The sequence below is a fragment of the Lactuca serriola genome, chromosome 7, assembly GCF_051521515.1.
Source record: "Lactuca serriola cultivar US96UC23 chromosome 7, Lser_US96UC23_V15, whole genome shotgun sequence".
In the NCBI taxonomy this organism is placed as follows: Eukaryota; Viridiplantae; Streptophyta; class Magnoliopsida; order Asterales; family Asteraceae; genus Lactuca; species Lactuca serriola.
This window is the reverse complement of record NC_136414.1, coordinates 26,059,782-26,082,350: the sequence shown is the minus strand read 5'-3', so window position 1 is coordinate 26,082,350 and position 22,569 is coordinate 26,059,782. Positions and strand designations below refer to the sequence as shown.

The following is a 22,569-nucleotide window of genomic DNA, read 5'->3' as shown; positions in this document are numbered from 1 at the left end:
GGCTATGATCTGTGAGATCGGTTTGCTTGTCCATAGACTGTTATGTGGTTATCTGTTATATGTGCACATGTTTGATTGGTGGTTGAGGCTTATTTGAATATCTGCTTTGTGCGAAAGTCAATAGACCTGGGCATTCCAACCGGATGGTTGTGGGTCGTGAGTATCCCATCCCGAGGATGATTGGACTCGTAGTATGTGGGCTTTCCAACCTGATGGTTGTGGGCCGAGGGTATTCCATCCCGAGGATGACTGGACCCGTTATATATATATATATATATATATATATATATATATATATATATATATATATATATATATTGACATTCCAATCTGGGGTATTCCATCCAGATGGATGACTGGACCCGGAGGTTGATTGGGCCTGGGGTATTCCAACCTGATGGTTGATTGGACCTGACATATTTGTCAGTGTATATGGTGAGACTGGGCTGCTTTGTGTGCCTGGGGTATTCCATCTTGATGGATGATTGGACCTATAGTATGTTGGCATTCCAACCCGATGGTTGAAGGTCTGGGGTATTCCAACCCGATGGTTGATTAGACCCATAGTATGTTGTGTGTGATTATATGTGTATTGTTGTGTGTATGGGTATTTTGGGGGAACTCACTAAGCTTTGTGCTTGCGGTTTTAGTTTATTGTTTCAGGTGCTTCAGATGACTCGACAAGGCGAAGAGGTGACCGTACACATCCTCGTGGTTTGGACTTATGGTTTCTGAGATACTCTGATATTAAATTATTTTGAAAACGTTTTATAATAACTAATGGCTTTTGGATGTTTGAAAAAGTTTTAAATTGGCTTGATTTTTATGTGTGTTACACAATGAATGCAATGAACAAAACAAAGATCACACACTTAGCAGTTCCCAGGTAAGTCTTCATCACAGTGTTTTTCTTCATCAATTGTCTCTCAAACACTTCGTTCTCTGTTTCCATAGCTTGCTATAGCTTAACCACCTTCTTTTGAGCCTTCAAAACTTCATTAAAGTCTTCCTTTCTGCGCAACTCAAACCTCATCTTACAAAGCCGCTCTTTGTAATACCCCTCCTCCATTGCATCGTCTTTCCACAGAAAAACTTACATTTTGGACCTTCAGCTGGCTGATTAAAAAGGAAGATGACAATTAGGGTTACGATTAAGGAAAAGGTGCTCATTTCCAGCTCAAGATACCAAATAGAGTGTAATTAAACAGAAGGAATACTCACCAAGAAGTTTTTGTAGTTCCAAAACCTTCGAGTTACGTTGTCGTCAGTCCAAGAAGTCCTTTCGACGCTTATTCCATCTTTACAGTCACAAGGTGGGCATGCTTCATCATCGCGATGGATTCCGACACGCAGGAGGTTGGTCGATTGACCGAAGGAGGCAGACATTGCTCTGGTTATATCAATTGAGTAGATTGTATCGGTGTGACCTAATTTGGGGTAAGAATGTATCATTTATGGTTCTAATGAGGTTTCATTTAAGGAAAATTTCCACCGTATACAATGATATGGTCAAATGGTAGTTCATATAAACCAAGACACGTCAACGGTGACCCGTAAACCGGATTTACTAACGTTAATGACCAATTGAGCATGTAAAAGTTAGTGACAAAATATACAAATTAGTCAAAGATTATTGTGCTACAATGTAAAAAACTATTTGTATCTTGAATTCATTATGTATCATATCAAAATTAATTTGCACATTTTGACCTATTTCTAATCCCTAATATTGGGAAGATCTTTTACATGTACAAAAATATCTTATTGCCAGAGGAAAGGGTTCCTCCTAAAAAGCGTATCAAAAAACGTCTAACCTAAGATCCCAAATCAAAATCAGCCTTGAATCCCCCATTGTTGTAATCAAGTGGAGCTTGACGATGATGCAGAACGAAGATTGAATTAAATTTGCGTTCAGATGATCAACTGGAGTCGAATTTACGGCAGTATTTATAGAAAATGATCAACGAGAGTCGTAACAAAAAACCACTCCATTCTCGCTATGTCAAGGTTCTTTTATTTTTATTTTTGTATTCAAATTACTTATTCCCTGCTTCCATTTCATTAGGGTTATGTATTATTGAGGAGATTGCTGTTGAAATCTCGAGTCATGAAACATTTAGGGTTTAGCTCCGACATTGATAATATAAACGTTCTGTGATGACATTTTTAACTATGGCAACATCGTTGTGACTATATTTTGCTTAGCTATTAAGCTAGGGTTTCACTTTAGTCCTTTTTGTTATGTAGATTTTAGTTCATGTTCTTGTAAAATTTTTGCATCTAGGTATTCTTAGCTAGAATTTGCAATACCATCATTATCTTCTCAGAACAACTTATAAGGTTCTTGAACATGCATCCCTAAAATGATTAATACCACTTCATTAATCACAATCAAATAATGATTTCATTAAATGTAAAATCATCTACGTTTCCTTAGACATAAACAGCTGATTATACAGTTATCTACCTACATGCTCTATTCTTTTAGGGTTAAACACAAGAAATAACAACTTACATTCATTTATATGTTTATATCATCCTACTTTCACTTCTATATTTGAGTAAACTGTTCAAACTACAATACTATAATCATCTGAAACTGACTTCCTTATTTCAACACAGGTTCTTGGGGTTCAGAAACATTAAAAGAATTGTGCAATCAATTCGAACAAACAACTCAAGAATCCAATCAAAAGATGGGAACCACAAATCAGTCGATAAAATCGCTCTATTTTCCTCACAACCCGCTTTCCCTTTTAAACAACGTACCTTCTTTTCCCGAAATACCCCTGCTTCATTTCACAATGAGAAACCACTTTCTCCCATACTTAAAATCTCCCGAGCATTTACTTTATCACTAACCCACTCTTATATAGTCATTCCCGGTATAATACTATACAAAAACACAACATTAGCAAAAACCAGAACAAATCTTGAATCTTTTCAACCAAGAAACAACACTCTTTACATAGAAGATGGACACGCCCTTTTAGTTTCATCAATCTTATCACTTTTTGAATGCTTCATATTACTAATTCGTGCATTATATTTAGCAATTTTATTCTCCCCCAGCATAACCACAGCTCCATTCGCTGAATACTTCGGTGATTCCTCAAGAAAAAAATGGCTAAAACTCGTTCGTAGGACATTAGAAATCGCGGGTCCCGCTTTTATCAAATGGGGCCAATGGGCTGCAACAAGGCCCGATCTTTTTCCTAGAGACATATGCACAGAACTTTCAAAACTTCACACAAAAGCCCCTGAACATTCCTATGCGTACACTAAAAAGACAATTGAAAAAGCTTTCGGGCGTAAAATCCACGAGATTTTTGACGATTTTGAAGAGGTTCCGGTAGCTTCCGGAAGCATTGCTCAAATTCATCGGGCAAAATTAAAATTAAAATCACACGGTAAAAAAACGGTGAAGCCGTTAGTGGTGGCTGTAAAAGTTAGGCATCCGGGGGTGGGTGAATCTATTAGGAGAGATTTTGAGATAATTAATGTTGTTGCAAGAATTTCTGGGTTTTTGCCGACTTTGAAATGGTTAAGGTTAGATGAAAGTGTGCAACAGTTTGCTGTTTTTATGATGTCACAAGTGGATCTTGCACGTGAAGCTGCTCATTTGAGTCGATTTATTTACAATTTTAGAAGATGGAAAGATGTTTCGTTTCCTAAGCCTGTTTATCCACTTGTACATCCTGCTGTTTTGGTTGAAACTTTTGAACAAGGTGAAAGTGTCGCGTTTTATGTTGATGAGCTTCAAGGACACGAGAGGCTTAAAAGTTCGCTTGCTCATATCGGGACCCACGCACTTCTCAAAATGCTTCTGGTAAGCTAGGGTATATTAGTAAATTTTAGACGGTGCTTTGATAATCAATTTTGTTGGTAGTTTTACGATTGTGGTGGTGTTTTTCAGGTGGATAATTTCATACATGCGGACATGCATCCTGGGAATATTCTAGTACGAAACAAATCATCGAGGAAAGGGATATTTAAATCGAAGCCGCATGTTGTGTTTCTTGATGTTGGAATGACTGCGGAACTTTCCGGAAGTGATAGAGTGAATTTGTTGGAGTTTTTTAAAGCGGTTGCAAGGCGAGATGGTGACACTGCAGCAAAAAGCATGTTGAGGTTATCAAAGCAGCAGAATTGCCCTAATCCACAAGCATTTATAAAGGTAATATATATAATTTTAATTTTAATTTTTTTTTTTGGAAAGTATGAAGAGATGAAAGTATGTTGCTATTGTAGGAAGTCAAGGAGTCGTTTGACTTTTGGGGTACTGAAGAAGGCGACATTGTACACCCCGCTGATTGCATGCATCAATTGTTGGAGCAAGTAAGGCGTCATCGAGTCAATGTTGATGGAAATGTTTGCACTGTGATGGTTACAACTTTGGTTCTTGAGGTATATTTATTACGAAATTACCCTTTTGTTATGTGAATAGATATGAATACCCTTGTTTTTTTTTTTTTTTTTTTTTTGTGATTGTAGGGTTGGCAAAGGAAGCTGGATCCGGATTATGATGTTATGCATACGCTACAAACATTGTTGCTAAAAGAAGATTGGGCAAAATCACTAACCTACACGATAGAAGGATTAATGGCCCCATAAACTTGATTTAAAAAAAAAGTTTTGGAAACATAAAGTGTTCATAGTTGTTCAAACAATATCTTGATTGGTTTAATCTTTTTTTTCCAATTGTTGAAATTTTGTAGATGAATTTTTGAGTTTATGAAAGCAAAATACTAGCAATGAATTTTTGAGTTATAAATAAAGATTGTTTCATAGAACAGTGACAAAAACACATTGAATGGAACTGAATGATACAAATTATCGTTGAGAAGCATACAAATGTACAACTGTACAAAATTATATCACATCTAAAGTGTTGAATCAGAACTCTAGAGTAACAATGGAGGTGACAAAAATGGCGTCCATGGTGAAGCTGTTGGGTTATTGATCCTGTATCTTCTTAGTTCTTTGGTTGTGATCAAAGAGACATTTTATCTGCAATAGTAAATTATGGGATTAACAGAAAAAAAAAATTGAATATAAAATTATACTATAATTGGGTGGCTTTTTAAAAAAAAATAGAATGTTTGTAATACCTTTTGGCTATTTTTTTTTGCCATTTTTTAGCTTCATTTCCAGATCACCAGCTTCTTCTTATCCTGATTCAGAGTCCCCAAGAACATCTTTAATTTAAATTTCTTTTTCAAGAACAAGTTGAAGCCAAAAACGCACTTGCTTTCTTCCAAACTCCATTATTTCAACTCAAGAACACCACCTACAACACAAAATTAATTCAAGTGATTATAAAATGAATATATATATTTTTTATCGATTTAGCAATTTAACTTAATGTAAAATAACATATTTATTCTTATTATTATAATCCGTTTCAAAATGTACATCCAAACACCCATCAAAATGAGATTGAATCTTACATAGGGTTCATGATGCTACTTTAAAATGAATACATCAATCAATAAAGACAAAAATATTGATATGCATTAGTAACAAATGAACACAAAACTTAAAATCTAACGTTCAAATAATACAATGTAGAATTCATGTTGTTAAGAGACTCTTAACTAATATTAATGCAGAAAGAATGTCTTAATAGAAAGAGCCAGGAAAATGAGGTTTTCCACATTAAGTCCTAAACTTTTTACAAATTTACCCTTTGTAGTTTTTTTCTCCTGGTCTCTTATCATTTTTTCAAATATTTTTTAAATATCATTTATCCAAACAACACTAAATAGGAAAAAAGAATAAAGTCTTTACTCTGCTTGTGATACTCTCTTGATTTCTTCAACTACAACATTTACACTATGAATAGTCATTCTCTTAACCTAAAAAACAATTTTGGAATTAGTCATGTCATTTAAAAAAAACACTACAAATTCGAAGATTAACTATTGAAATATAATAATATATACCTCCAACATTTTTCCTTTTGCTTTGTGATTTACGGGAAGTTGACGGATTTCATCACTCAACTTGATGCCCATGGATGCACTTTTAGGTGAGATGAATTCAATAACCACATCAAGATTTCTTAGGATCAACAAAAAGATTCACACAAGCATATGATAATGGTTGCATGGAACAAAAAACTAAACATATAATGTTTACATGATTCAACAACTTGCCCAAATTGAAATAAGTATAAATGATTAAACACTTAAGTGGATAAATCGAGATATAATGGGAAAAGTTCAAGTGCTTTTCTGTATTTTAACCTATGACAGACAAAAGAATCATACCTTAATTTTCTTTACTTGATAAGGGTATCTAGCTGGAATGATGACAACTTCACCAATACGTTGTTCAAATGTCCATGGTTCCATATCTGTTTAAATTGTATTAGTAAAAACACAATGAATGAAATAGAATTTAACCCTATTTTATAAATGTTGTTGAAGGTCATCATTAGCCCAATGGAGCTTAGCCTAATAGAGTTTAGCCCTTTATCAAAAAGATGTAATAATGTTCTAGAATGATCTAGAAGAATCTAGAACATCATGGAAGCCTATGGAATATTCTAGAACATACAAGAAGACTCAAGAATATTATAGAATGAGACGGAAGACACCAGAATGTTATGGAGCATTCTAGAAACATATATAAGCATGTAATAGATATAGATTACGGTAAATGATTCTAGAATAGTCATGAATGTATGTAGTTTGTAGGAAGATGTAGAAACTTCCTATAGGGAGGTGGAAACACCTATAAATAGGCGTGGAGCTCATTTGCTCCAAGCCATCCCAACATCCAAGTATCCAAGAAAAGCTTCAAAGAAAGCAAAGTGTAGTAGTCTCTAAAATTGCAAGTTCTTCTTAAGTGTCTTAATAAAAGTATTGTTGTTTCTCACATAAAGAGTCGTGTTCAACAATATGGTATCAGAGCGAGGTTTTTTGATAGTGACAACGAGTGTTTCTCTTTGTATCGTGAGTAGTCTGTGACTCTGCAAGTTTAGTGTCGAAACTAGCTTGTTTGGAATTACTGAGGTATTGCCAACACGATGGGTGATCTCTAAGTCGTTGGAGGAATCAAGAAACTCAAAAACAATAACTACAAAACGTGGGCAACATGTATGAAGTCCTACTTACAAGGACAAGACCTATGGGAGATCGTTGGAGGAAGCGAAACTGTGCTGCCAGAGGAAGATGTTAATGGCGCTCTATGCAAATGGAAAATCAAAGCAGGCAAAGCGATGTTTGTCTTGAAGACCACAATCGAAGAAGAGATGTTGGAGCATATTTGAGATGAGAACATGCCGAAAGAATCTTGGGACACGTTTGTGACACTTTTCTCAAAGAAGAATGATACGAGACTACAAATTTTGGAGAACGAGCTATTATCAATCTCATAACGTGATATGATGATTGTTCAATATTTCCACATGGTCAAGTGTTGGATTAATGTCTAAGTCCATAACTATTTTGGTATGTACTTGACCCGATGGTGCATGGTCCTTTTGGGTTGCCTTCACCAAAGCAACTTGATTGGAGAAATAAATAGAGAGAGAGGTTATTATGATTTATTAATATGTTATAAGAATAATATATTAAAGGAGAAATCATATTTGTTTAATTAATATTGGTCAATAATTAATTAAGAATTAATTTTGTGATCAAGTGTAATTAATTAAACTAGAGGGGCTGAATTGTAATTATGTGATAGTTACAAAATAAGGTAAGGATTATCTTAAATATAGGGTGAACGAATTTAAGGAGATAATGCCTTAGAATTCGACTAGGATAAGGGTTTCTAAGATTTATCTTATGGTTGCTTGGTGGGCAAGCAACTAGATAAGGATAAAGACTAAAACCCTAATCTTTACACCTATATAAACCCCCTAAGGCTCATGAATTCGTCTAAGCCTTCCCAAGATGTCCTAAGGACGAATTCCTACCTCTCTCCTCTCTCTTTATACCTTCTCCATTTTCTCTTGGTGTTTGTAAGCCATTAGAGGAGTGACACTTGTGACTCTAAGCCTTCCAAAGTCAATTCAAGGAGGAATTGGGATTGTTATTGCTACATAACAATCAAGGTAATATCATAAACCTAATTATATGTTAATATTGATTTCCATATGCTAGAATTAGGGTTTATAGTCTTGGATTCAAAGCATGTACAATAGAGAAACCTAGATCCAAGCATTAGGGTTTGTATGAGCACATAGGATGTCTTATGACCAAAACCCATCATCAAGTCGATATGTCGAGAGATTACTGAACTAGATCCGCAATCCATTATTGCAGAAGCTCGAATGAAGATGATCATCATCCATGGACTGAGGCTAGAATATAGAAGCTTTGTTACTACTGTACAAGGATAGTCCATTCAACCATCACTTATAGAGTTTGAGAATTTGTTGGCCAGCCAAGAATCCATGGCCAAGCAAATGGGAGGCATCACGTTGATGAGTGAAGAGGAGGTACTCTACATAAGTAAAAGTCAGAGGAATTTCAAGCCACCTGTTAAAGAAAGATACAAAAATGCTGACAAAGGGAAGAATCAACAAGTAACCTCACAACCATGGAGATCTCAAAAGACCGACAATAAGAGTCCTTGGGGGAGGAGGTTCGAATGCCACTACAACAATTACGGAAAGTGGGGTCACATGTCCAAGGATTGTTGGTCAAAGAAAAAGTTCGTCGAAAGCAATTTGATGACTTCCAAAAAGGAAGTAGAGGATGAATGGGATGCTGAGGCACTATGGGTCATAGAATAGAATAAAACTAAAAGAGGAAGGCTAATGTTCGTGGAGGCCAGGGTAAATGGAAGATACATCAAGGCATTAGTAGATACTGGTGAATCTCATAATTTCCTTGCTAAAGATGAAGCTAGGAAGTTGGGTATTAAATATACCAAAAACCCAGTTAGGTTGAAGTTCATCAACTTTTTATCCAATCCTATCATTGGTGTTGCATGTGGAGTACATCTTAAGATAGCAGAATGGGAAGGCACCATAGACTTGACAGTGGTGCATATGGATGATTATCGTATGGTATTAGGAATGGATTTCCTAGACAACATACGACCCTATTCATTTGAGAGATATGATACCATGCGTATCACTAAGGGTTCAATAATTCACATTGTACCCTTGAAGAGAAATAGGATTGGATCCCGAATCCTATCAACCATGCAACTCGACAAAGGTCTCAAGAAGAGTGAGACAAAGTTTATGACAACCTTGAAGGAGGAAGTTATTATTGGATTAGGTGTCTAAGTCCATAACTATAATTGGTATATACTTGAATTGATAGAAGCATAGTCCTTTTGGGTTGCCTTCATATTAGCAACTAGACAGGATGACCTATTGAGGAAGAGGAAGAATTTATTATTTGATTGATAAATTGAAATTAACAATTTATTAATGTATTATGGAAATAATATATTAATTAGAAATCATGTTATTTAATTAATAGTTTATCATAAGTTAATTGCAATTAATTTTGGGATTAATTGAATTAGTTAAAAGTACATGGGGGTTGTTTAGTGATTTATTGATAGTTGAGGAAAGAAGCTCTAGAACCCTCCTAAAGAGGCTTGGACGAAATCTTCTAGGAAAGCCCTAGAATTTTCATCCAAGGGCTTATGTTTGGAAGGGTTAGGGTTTGCTTGGTCCTTAAGCAAAGCAATTAGGATTTCCTACTTCTAACCCTAGCTTAGGCTCTAAGTCACCTCACTATTTAAAGACCCATACCCTTGTTAATTTTCGGCCACTTGAAACCCTAGAGAGTAATAGCCGAAAATTGAATCTTCCCCCTCCCTCTCATATCTCATCCTCTTGCTAAGTGTGTTTGTGATTCATTAGAGGTATGACACTTGGGATACTTGCTCTCAAGCTTCAAGATCTTCAAGGTTTTGGATTGTCATTACTACATAACAATCAAAGGTATGTATTTTAATCCTTATTGTGTGATTTTCGATTATTATCCATAGATATAGTTTTTGCATGATGTTTTTCATATTATATGTTCAATTAGAGAAAACGTAGATCTCAATTAGGGATGCATGCACACATAGGATTGTTTGTAATGCTCAAAACCCATCAGTGGTATCAAAGTCTAGGTTTAGTTTTCTATTGAATTGATACTAATATGAACTTGAACATTTACAAGCTAAATAGAATCTGCATTCTGTTCCACTACCACGATGTGGTGACCTTCGTTTTTGCCTTCACCACGACATAGTAATGTTTACCACGACGTGGTGGGTTGTCAGTTCCTAAAATTTGAATTTTTAAGATATCTCATGATTTGATTAGGATAATTACCTTTTATAATATCGTTTAATTGTATAAATCTGAATATTTTGAATTGTAATTTGATATCCTTATCTAAAAATTCATAATTGGTTTTATTTTTAATTTGATTAATTGATATTAATTTTGAAATTTTAAGATATAACCCACGTATTTTGAAAAGTTTAAAATACGTCATTATGGATCTTATTATTAATTTAATTAAGTGATTAAATAAAAGATAGTTAATAAATCCATAAATGGTTTATATTTAATTAAATTAAAAGTTTAGTTTACTAAAAGCTTAAACCCTTAGTATTTTGAAATGTTTAAAATACACCCTTATACTATTATATATCATTAAAAGTTATATATGTATTATATCTATAAGAAAAGTCAATCGAACCGCTAGTACGCCTCATTCACGAAACCATACTATAAGGGGGGTTTAAGGAAGGGACCTATAAAATGACCGCCATTGGGTATCCATTCTTACCCACCACTCACTTATATGGTAGAGGGTCGTTAGCCGAACGGGTTTGATAGGATATAATCTCAATAAAAGTATAATGACATAAAGTAACTAAACTATTTTCTAAAATCCCACTCTTAGTTACTTTAGGGAAAATGTGAATTTGATGTTAATCCATGAAATTGCACATTGCACTTCGTATAAATCGTTAGTGGAGCATGTGTGGTTAATCGACACGCTAATATGGACTAATAAAAGGTGGAAATGGGTGTCTCGTAAATTATCATTGATTAATAAAGCGTGTGTGGCTAACTGACACATTGATTAGATTATAAATGACATCAAGAGTACCGAGCTAATTTGCATGGTTATTCACATCTCATTTGTGATCCTCGACATCCTAGTCACAAAGTGAGAGCATAATCGAGATTAAACATGCCATTGAATAGTTCAATGAATCTCAAAAGATCTAGGAGTTTTATAAGATTGAAAAATGGTAAATGCTTTACCTACCTAAAATAGATTTGAATTTGATTACGGCATCCCTCTTCAAAGTTCGAATCGAAAATATGGATCCTAGCCTTAATTTAAATTTTTGGGTTAATAATTAAGGATTAAAATCAACTAACTTGAATTCTCCTTTATCCTATTATAGATGCCAAGTTCAGACAACAATGGTCTTCCTCGTCTTTCTGGAAATGTTTTTCCTTCTCAATCTGAAGATGATCTTCCACATGTTGATCAAGGTGAAATGATGTTCCCTTCTTCAAGCAATGGTGGAACTGGAAATCATGTTTCTCCAACTCTTCTTCCACCTCTTCCAGTGACTCTCCCCAAGTCATGTTTCTTTCAAGTTGAAAAATACGAAGTTACTCAAGCCTTGTTGGCATTTAACTGTTGGATTAGGTGTTTAAGCCCATAACTATAATACGTATGTACTTGAATTGATAGTGTCATGGTCCTTTTGGGTTGCTTTCACACTAGCAACTAGACAGGATGATTAATTGAGAAAGAGGAAGAATTTATTAATTTGATTAATAAACTGCAATATATTATTTACTAATATATTATGGAAATAATATATTAATTAGTAATCATGTTATCAATTATTATTTAATCAGAAATTAATTTTGGGATTAAAGGAATAAACTGAAAGTGTAGGGGTTGTTTTGTAATTAATTAATAGTTGTGGTTTGGGCTCTTGGATCAACCTAAGTAGGGTTGGCCGAAATTTCTATGAGAGGCCCTTAGAATTTCGTCCAAGGCCTTAAGGAGGTGGGTCCATGGGCTGCTTGGGGCCTAAGCTGTAAATTAGGGTTTCCGCCTAGAAACCCTAGCTTTGGGGCGAAGCAACCTAACTATATAAGGAGCATTACCCCTTGTGGGTCCATGTACTTGACCCGGTTGTGCATGGTCGTTTTGGGTTGCCTTCACCAAAGCAACTTGACAAGGTTATTTAAGAGAGAGAGAGAGAGAGAAAGAGAGAGAGAGAATATATTATGGTTTTATTATTCACTAGCTAAGTCACACACAATAATGCGTTTTATAACATCAAGTTACTGATGCGTTTTCGAATTATCAATGTATAATCAACCAGCAAACAATAACCATATCTCTGGGTTTAAAGATTATATGATATTATCATCTTGCGATCACTTGTAATAAAACAGTGATACCAGCAAGCGCGGGTTTATTCCAATGCTCAAATCATATTCATAAGCACTCATGAACTTTATAGAAAACTTTTTCTATGCCCAAAACCTTTTAGACAATCTACAAACAAATTCATGACAGTCTTCATTCATACCTACTTCCAAAACATGAACGACTGTGGACTATTTAAATAATCTTATTATTTAGGAAGTCAAAACATGCAAAATTGAAACAATAGATAAATAACCAACACAAGATAGTAGCTTTACTCATAAATAACACAACTTTATTTATTCATCAAATGTCAAGTACAAATTATCTATTACACGTTTCTTGTCTATCTAATCTAAACTTATATCGTCCTTCAGCTCAATGCTCCTAGCGTGCTGCAAGTGGTTGACCCTACTCAGTCCCTTCGTATGGGGATCTGCTGGGTTTTCTTCTGACGATACCCTCTTTACAACAAGGAGTCCCTCTTCTACCCGATGTCTAATAAAGTGGTATTTTCTGTCGATATGTCGAGATCTGCCATGATCTCTTGGTTCCTTGGTTAAGGCAACCGCTCCTTCATTATCACAGAAATTTTCCATTGGCTCCTTTATGGATGGCATAACTCCAAGGTCTCCAATGAATTTCTTCAAACATATAGCCTCCTTTGACGCTTCGCTCGCCGCAATGTACTCTGATTCACACGTTGAATCAGCTACGGTGTCCTGTTTGGAACTTTTCCAAGTCACTGCTCCTCCATTTAGGGTAAAGACCCAGCCTGACTGCGATCAGTAATTATCCCGATTCGTCTAAAAACTAGCGTCACTGTACCCTCGTACCCTTAAGTTATCACTCCCACCGATGACTAGAAACCATTCCTTGGTCCTTCGTAGTTACTTAAGAATATTCTTAACTGCAATCCAATGAGCTCTACCAGGATTCCCTTGATATCCGCTGACCATGCTCAAAGCGAAGGCCACATCAGGGTGAGTACAATTCATAGCGTACATGATAGAGCCGACTGCGGAAGCGTAAGGTAATCGGCTCATATTAGCTATCTCTGCCTCTGTACTTGGACTCTGAGTCTTACTCAGCTTGGTATTGCTTTGGATTGGCAAGTCCCCTTTCTTTGAATTTTCCATACTAAAACGCTTTAGTACCTTATCCAAGTATGTATCCTGACTGAGTCCTATCAGTCTCTTTTCCCCGTTTCTTAATATCCTTATCCCCAGAATATAAGCAGCCTCTTCGAGATCCTTCATAGCGATACACTTCCCAAGCCAGGACTTGACCTCCTGCAAGGTTGGGACGTCGTTTCCTTTGAGCAGTATGTCATCAACATACAATACAAGGAAGCTTACTATAGTCCCATTGGCTTTGACATATACACATGACTCATCTTCACTTCGTAGAAAACCAAACTCTTTGACCTTCTCATCAAAATAAAGATTCCACCTGCGAGACGCTTGTTTCAATCCATAAATGGATTTCTCAAGCTTACACACTTTATTTGGATGCTTCGCATCGACAAAACCCTCTAGCTGATTCATGTACACATCTTCAGCCAACTTCCCATTAAGGAAAACGGTTTTCACGTCCATCTACCAAATTTCATAATCATGAAACACAGCTATCGCAAGTATTACCCTAATAGACTTTACTTTAGCAACTGGTGAGAAGGTCTCATCATAGTCAACTCCAATAGTTTGAGTAAAGCCCTTCGCAACCAATCGTGCTTTATAGGTGGGCACTTTCCCATCCATGTCCGTCTTCTTCTTGAAGATCCACTTGCACCCGACTGTCTTACAACCCGGTACATTATCAACCAAATTCCAAACTTGGTTGTTGTACATGAACTGAATCTCGCCGTCCATCGCGTCTTTCCATTTAGCAGACTCCGGGCCTGCCATGGCTTCTTTGTAGCTGCTAGGTTCGTCCAAATTTATCAGTGTTTCATCACTAATAAACGTATCCCCTTCAGTAGTAATATGAAAACCATAAAACTGGGGTTGAACACTAACCCTACTAGAACGTCTAAGAGGTAAGGACTCGTCAACGGGCTCAACAGGAGTTTCCTCCTCGGGTTGAGTGCCAGTGTTAGAGTTTCCTTCATCGCTTTGCTCTTGAATCTCTTCAAGATCAATTTGCCTCCCACTATCCTCTTGGCTTATCAATTCCCTTTCTCGGAAAACTCCTCTTCTAGAAACGAAGATAACATGGTCACTCGGTCTATAGAAAAGATAGCCAAAAGAATTTTGTGGATAGACGATGAAATAACACTTCTCACTATGAGGTTCGAGCTTGTCGTGAGTCTCTCGTCTTACGAAAGCCTCGCAACCCCAAACCTTGATATGTGCCAATGAAGGAGCTTTCCCTGTTCATATTTCGTGAGATGTTTTGGCAACCTTCTTGGTGGGAACTAAGTTAAGGATATGGGCGGCAGTCTCTAAGGCATACCTCCAGAAAGCTATTGGTAACAAATCCCGACTCATCATAGAACGAACCATGTCCAACAAGGTCCGATTACGTCTCTCAGCCACACCATTCAATTGTGGCGTTCTCGGAGGCGTCAATTGTGAAACAATTCCGCATTCTTTTAGATAGTCGTGAAACTCAAGACTTAGGTACTCTCCTCCTCGGTCTGACCGAAGCATCTTGATTTTCCTGCCCAACTGATTCTCCACTCCATTCTTAAACTCTTTGAACTTTTCAAAGGTTTCTGACTTTTGCTTGATTAAGTAGATATATCCATATCTGCTATAATCATCCGTAAAAGTCACGTAGAAGCGGCAAGCATCCCTTGTGGTGGATCTAAAGGGCCCACACACGTCGTTGTGTATGAAATACAATAGAACCTCACCCCTATCACAAGTGCCCGTGAAGGGTGACTTGGTAATCTTCCCAAGTAATAAGACTCACACACGTCATCGTCCCTAAGGTCGAATGACTCTAACACTCCATCCTTTTGGAGTTGGGCTATGTGTTTCTTGTTGACATGGCCAAGGCGACAATGCCACAAGCAAGCTTTATCTAGACTAGTAGACGAATCAATATTCAACACATCATTTCCTAAATTATCAACAACCAACACAAATTCATATATCCCATTACAAGGTAATGCATTGAAATAAAAGATACCATTCAAATAAACATTAATAGAACTATTACTATTATCAAATGAGTATTTGAAACCTTGTATAAACAATCCATGAAATGAAATGATGTTTCTTGCCATATCTGGCGAATAGCAACAATTATTTAAATCCAACCCTAACCCATTACTCAACACTAAAGAATAAACTCCGACTCTGGTCACAGGCGACAATCTTCTGTTTCCCATAATCAAGTTTATCTTCCCATGTTCCACCTCCCTACTTCTTTTTAGGCCCTGCAAATCAGAACAAATGTGGTAACCACATCCTGTGTCAAGAACCCATGAAGTAGCAAGTGACGAGTTGTTAAATTTAATAGAATACATACCTGCAAAGGTGGGCTTTATCTTCCCATCCTGTATGTCTTGCAAATACTTGGGGCAGCTTCGTTTCCAGTGGCCCTTCTCGTGGCAGTAGTAGCACTCTGCTTCTTTGGAGTCAGAAGAGGGTTTGACTGAACCAACTTTGGTTCCACTGGAGGAGGAACCATCATGGGGCTTACCCTTGTGGTGGCTCTTACATGGAGCCTTCCTTTTTTTACCCTTTCCTTGACCTAATGCCAACACGGGAGCAGCCACAGTATAGGATGATGCAACAGATTTGTCCTTAAGGTTGCTCTAAGCAATCCTAAGGAGCCCTTGGAGTTTGCTCAAGGTGACCTCTTCTTTGTTCATATGGTAGGTCATCCTAAATTGATTGTAGCACGAGGGCAAGGATTGGAGAATGATCTCGATAGCCAAATCTTCCCCAAAGTTAACATTCAACTTGCAAAGACGATCAACATACCTCTGCATTTTCTGCAAATGCAAGGTTAGGGACTCTCCACTCCCCATCTTAGCGGTGATCATGTTGGTGATGATCTCATAGCGCTCTTGCCTTGTGCTTTGGTGATACCTCTCCAGCAAATCTTGATGCATTTCATAAGGATACATGTCCTCATAGGACTTTTGGAGTTCAAGATTCATGGTGGCCATCATAATGCAATGAAATTTTGTTGCATCACGCTCATGGGCCTCAAAGACGACCATTTCTTCGGGAGTGGTGACTTCTGGATTGATCTTTTCAAGCTTCTCGTCGAGGACATATTCTTTGTCCTCGTAACGAGCAATCATGCAAATGTATCTCATCCATTCGTTGAAATTTGATCCATCAAACGTCACCTTTTGACATAGGCTCATCAATGAGAATGAGCCAGGAGCATTGTTGTTTGCGTTTGCGTTAGACATCTGAAAATAGAAAGGAATAAAGTTTGATTAGAAATGAATCCCTAATTAAACACCCAGATGAGAAATTAGGGCCAGGATCCAACAACATTATTTACAACTTAGAAAGGGATGCCGTACTCTAAAAGTAAATAACTTGAAGGTAAGTGAATGACGATTCAATAATTCTCACCATGAAAAACGAAAAAGAGATTAAGTTTTAAATGTATTTGAAAACTCCTAGATTTTTTAATTCATTGAACTTTTCAATTGCATGTTTAAATCTCGATATGCACTTCAAATTTGCGACTGGGATACCGAGGATCGCAAACAAATTGTGAATAACCATGCGAATCAACATGGTGCACTCAATGTCTCTATCACCTAATCAATGTGCCGGTTAGCCACACACGCTCCATTGATCTATGAAAAACATCGAGCCACCCTTTGCCACCAATGTCAATCCCAAATTAGTGTGTCGGTTAACCACACACGCTCCACTAACGTTTGACAAGGGTACAAAATGTAATTTCATGGAATAGCATTATTTTCACATTTTACCCTAAAGTAACTAAGATTGGGAATTTGTAAAAACATGTTAGTTACTTTGTAATATTCATTATACTTATAATGAGGTATTACGTGCCCTATCATATCCGTTCGGCTAACGACCCTCCACCAGTCAAGCAAGCGGTGGGTGTGAGTGTACACCCATTAAGCGCCATTTTATAGGCAGCAACCTTATACTCACCTTATAGATTGGCTTCGTGAATGAGGCCTACTAGCGATAAGACTAGCTTATTTTTAAACATACATACATACATACATACATATATATATATATATATATATATATATATATATATATATATATAAATCTTATAATAGCTAAAGTATAAGGTTGATTTTTAAACTTGTAAAAATCTAAGGGTTGAAATTTAAAACTTTCGACAATTAAACATTTAATCAAAGAATTTAAATTTCAAAACTTGAGGGCAAGTTTTGAACTTTTCAAAACACAAGGGATCAAATAACAAATAATATAAATCAAACAGTTAATTTAGCGATTATCTATATTTGACCTAATTTAATTTCTTGCAAGATAAGTTACCCAATTAATTCAAATAATCAATTTTAATCATATAAGGAATTTATTATCTAATCAATTGGTAATTATGTTGGCAAGGATAATCTTTCAATAACAACAAAATTCGTATTTTATCAGTTTAAAACATATATGGCAATTATCCTTTAGCAAAACAACAAGAAAATCCGAAAATCCCACTGTCAGACGCTCCGACTCGCCGAGTCACTCACTGGACTCGCCGAGTTGGGTTGACTCGTCGAGTCCATGAAGTGAATCGCCGAGTCAGTTCGAACAGAGGGCCAGAAAACGATTTTCATCAAATAAACAAGTATAACATCACATACAACAGAAACCAATCAAGGCTCTGATACCACTGATGGGTTATATGCATAAGAACAATCATATGTGCTCATACAAACCATAATGCTTTGATCTAGGTTTCTCTATTGTACATGCAATGGATCCAAGACTTGCAACCCTAGATCTAATATGTATAATTCGAAATTAACATCATACGAACAGATCCAAGTGTTTACCTCTTTCAATTTACTTGGAATCCTTTGAATCTTCTTGATCTTGAGCTTAGAGTCACAATTGTAACTCTTCTAATGGTTCACAAACACCACAAGCAAGAAGGCTATTAAGAGAGAGGTGGAAGAACACTAGAAATCGGCCCTAGGGTTTCTCTTAGAGTCAAGCATTCGAAAATTGCATCCAAAGGCCTTTATTTATAGTGTAGGCTGCTAGGGTTTCAGTCTAAACCCTAATGGACAGCTTAGTCACCAAGCAGCCCATGAAACCTTCTAGATTAAGGCCTTTGGACGAAAATATGATGGATCCCCATCATAATTTCGTTCCCCCTTAGTCCATTAGGTTTCCCAGCCCAAAGCTCAACTATCACACTTTTGACAGTTTATGCCCCTTTATTCAATTAATATCTTTTAGTCACCAAATTAATTCCTAATTAATTTATGACTAATATTAATCAAATAATATGATTTCTCCTTTAATATATTATTCTTATAATATATTAATAAACCATAATATCTTCTCTCTCTCGCTCTCTCTCTCTCTCTCTCTCTCTTAAATAACCTTGTCAAGTTGCTTTGGTGAAGGCAACCCAAAATGACCATGCACAACCGGGTCAAGTACATACCAAATATAGTTACGGGCTAAGACACTAATCCAACATAAAACCCATCTGTGGTATCAGAGCGTATGGTTTTTTGTTTTCAATTAGATTTGTTACAATTGATTGAACTAGACCAAATTAGGGTTTATGGCTATTAAACCCTAAGGCCTTTAATTTTCGCAAATTAGGGTTTAAGAACCCTATTTTTTCGAAAATCCCAAAGGGTTTTCAAACCCTTTCCTTTGGCCACATTGGAGTCAAAATCTAGGGTTTCCTAACCCTAGGGTTTTCGAAAATTAGGCAAGGTTGAAAGCCTTGCCTTCCACTCCAAGCAATAGATTTTGAAATCTAAGGAATTAGTTAGTAGGTTGTTATTTTTGGTAATTATCTTGTTAATTGTTTAATTGGATAGTTAAGGATATCCCTACCCTAAATTTTTAAATCCATGAATAAAGGATAAAATTAATTTAATATGTTTAATTTAAATTGATAATCCTTATGCGATTTAATAATTTAATTAATTGTTTAATTTTTGGATAATTATTAAATCAAAGGTTTTTTAAATTTAAAATTTTTAAATTAAATGGTTTTAATTTTTGAAAATTTTAATAGAATTAAAAACCCCAGTATTTTAAAAAGTTTAAAACACATCCTTATGGATATTATTAATAATTTAATTAAATGATTAATTAAAAGATAATTAATAAATCCATAAAAGGTTTAAATTTAATTAAATTAAAAGTTTAATTTATTAAAGGATTAAACCCTTATTATTTTAAAATGTTTTAAAATACACCTTATACTATATATTTAATTAAAGGTTTATTATATATATGTATAAGACAAGTTAGTCGAACCGCTAGTACGCCTCATTCACAAAGTCGATCTATACGGGGGATATAAGGAAATTGCCTATAAAATGGTAGTTGAATGGGTGTCCACTCTCACCCACCGCTTCCTTGATTGGTGGAAGGTCGTTAGCCGAACGGTTTTGATAGGACATAACCTAATTAAAATTATAATGATAATAAGTAACTAAACTATTTTCTAAAATCTCACTCTTAGTTACTTTAGGAAAAATGTGAATTTGGGTCTAATCCATGAAATTGCACATTGCACCTTATTGGTCGTTAGTGGAGCATGTGTGGTTAACTAGAACACTAATATGAGACTAATATTGTTGGCAATGGGTGTCTTGTAAATTATCATTGAGTTAATGGAGCACGTGTGGTTAACCGGCACGTTAATTTCAGATGAAAAATGACATTGATAGTACCAAGCTAATTTGCATGGTTATTCACATCTCGTTTGTGATCCTCGACATCCCAGTCACAAAGTGAGAACATAATCGAGATTAAACATGCCATTGAATAGTTCAATGAATCTCAAAAGATCTAGGAGTTTCATTAGATTGAAATTTATAAATGCTTACCTACCTAAAATAGATTCGAATTTGATTACGACATCCCTCTTCAGAATTCGAATCGAAAATATGGGTCCTAGCCTTTATTCAAAAATGTTGGGTTATTAATTAAGGATTAAATAAATCGACTAACTTGAATTCTTTTCTACCTTTATAGATGTCCAGTCAAGACAACAATGGTTTTCCTCATCTTTCTGAAAATGGTTTTCCTTCTCAATCTGAAGATGACCTTCCACTTGTTGATCAAGGTGAAAGAATGTTCCCTTCTTCAAATGGTAGGACTGGAAATCATGCTTCTCCGACTCTTCCTCCACCTCCTCCAATGGTTCTCCTTGAGCCATAATTTCTTCAACTTGAACAGTTCAAAGTCACTCAAGCCCTATTGGCATGTAAACATCAAGATGGAGAGTCTGTATGTGCTAATGTTCTGAGAATGAAATCGCACGTTGACAGACTAGGGATGTTAGGTTTCGTTTTCCCAAAGGAGCTAGGCATTGACCTGGTTCTAGTTTCGCTTCTTAACTCATACAGTCAGTTCATTATGGACTTTTATGAGAGGGACCATGATGTGACCTTAATCTATCTGACATATATGCTAATTGATGCTGAAGCAGAAATGCTTAAGAGCATAAATCAAGCATATATGTTTAAAGGATCTGTCTCCCAAGTTTCCATGGACATTGACAATGGAAAAATTAGTAGTCCAGAAAAGGTTTATCTTCCCAATATAAAAGGGTCGGCGAAGGTCAAACTGTTTGACCATGTGGTAAAGAGAAAGACCAGTTCTGAGATAGTCCCATGTGTTGTTCCTGAGAAGTCCATATGTTTCTATTTCCAATTGAAGGGACATTGGATGCGAAGCTGTCCTGACTACCTGAAAGATCGCAGAGATAGTAAAGTTAAGTCGTATGACTCTACTTTAGGTACATCCACTATCTAACTCCGTTATTTTATTAAGTTCCTATTCATAGATTCTTAATACATGATGTTATAGTCACATTTTGATGTTTTGCAGGATCTAATAGAAAGAATGAAGCTTAAGAAGAGAAAGCTAATTCTGATCGTGAGAGATGGATTTCGGTCACATGGTTCGATGATCAGAATTTGGAGTTGCTGCTTAGGAGTTATGATAGATTAATAGATTGCTTAGGAAATATGTAGAAACATAGTTTTCATATATTTGCATTGTAAGGAAAAATATTCCGCTTATTATTAATAAAGTGATTTTTTATTTTATTTACTTTGCATTTCCTTGCAATGACATTTATGAAAATTGGTGGTTATATTTCTATTATTAGCAATATTAAAAATGGATTTGATTCTTAATTATGTTGTTTGTGGAAATGTCATAAGTGACCAAGTGAAAAGGAATTATCATCACCCAAGTTTCGATTGGACAGAAACTTGGAGTCATACAATTCGAATTGTGTGTTGTATGAGAATCTTGATCATTGGAAGATCATGGCTAATTCATTGATCACACGTTTATGTGAGTCAAGTGAAGGACTAAAGGATCTAGTACACATTGATGTGGACTATTTAGATCCACCATAAATGACGATAAGTTTATTTGTCATGATTTACTGATGGTTTAGTAAATATGGTTATACTTATAAGATTAAGTATAATTCTGATTCTTTGAAAGGTTTCAAAGAATGGCAGAACGAATATGAAGGATCTATTAGGCAGAAAGATAAAGGTTCTCTAATCTGAAAGGAAAGGAGAGTACCTTAGTATTATGCTTTGTGAAAAACGTAATGATTATGTAACTATGTCATAATTGATCCTCTAAGGACATCTTAGTGAAGTTGTCTCAACTGAGAAGAGGAATCAAATATTGTTGAAATAGTTTAATCAAGAAATGAATCATACTTCGTTTCCGAAACAAGTTTTAGAGTCACACTCTAGTAACTTTAAATCTTATCTTGAAGATTATTTCAAACTATGTAGGTTTATAACACCTCATGAAATGTGGAGTAGAAATGTTTTCTTACTCGATCACATTTGAAATTGGTAGCTGTGATGTTTTGGTTAAAACAAAGATAAACTAAGACCATTTCCATGAGATATTTTCTTGTCGAGAATCCACACTAACTTTTGAATATTTGTTTTTGCTTGTCAAGGAATGTTCCTTAACAGAAAAACTTATTTGTCAAGAAGTTAGTGGGAGTCTTATTGATCTTAAAAGGTTTC

The 22,569-nt window shown here is 35.8% G+C and overlaps 2 protein-coding genes and 1 pseudogene across 2 annotated transcripts in view; 1 reads left to right on the top strand and 2 right to left on the bottom strand.

Annotated features, from left to right (window-relative positions):
- Positions 1-1,754: 1,754 nt before the first annotated feature.
- Positions 1,755-4,759, top strand: LOC145060980 (uncharacterized). The gene is made up of 5 exons (XM_079008321.1): positions 1,755-2,007; positions 2,623-3,829; positions 3,917-4,177; positions 4,252-4,407; positions 4,495-4,759. Exons 1-5 carry the CDS (start codon positions 2,000-2,002, stop codon positions 4,612-4,614), a joined length of 1,752 nt encoding a protein of 583 aa, XP_078864447.1. The 5' UTR covers positions 1,755-1,999; the 3' UTR covers positions 4,615-4,759.
- An 88-nt stretch (positions 4,760-4,847) lies between these two features.
- LOC145060978 (lysine-specific demethylase JMJ28-like) overlaps positions 4,848-22,569 on the bottom strand; it is an 83,240-nt gene continuing 65,518 nt past the window's right edge. Inside the window, exon 14 of the mRNA XM_079008317.1 lies at positions 4,848-5,010. The gene's annotated coding sequence lies outside the window, so the exon portion shown is untranslated. The remainder of the gene's footprint in view (positions 5,011-22,569) is intronic.
- The window catches only part of LOC145063812 (lysine-specific demethylase JMJ28-like), a 62,710-nt pseudogene continuing 45,927 nt past the window's right edge, over positions 5,787-22,569 (bottom strand).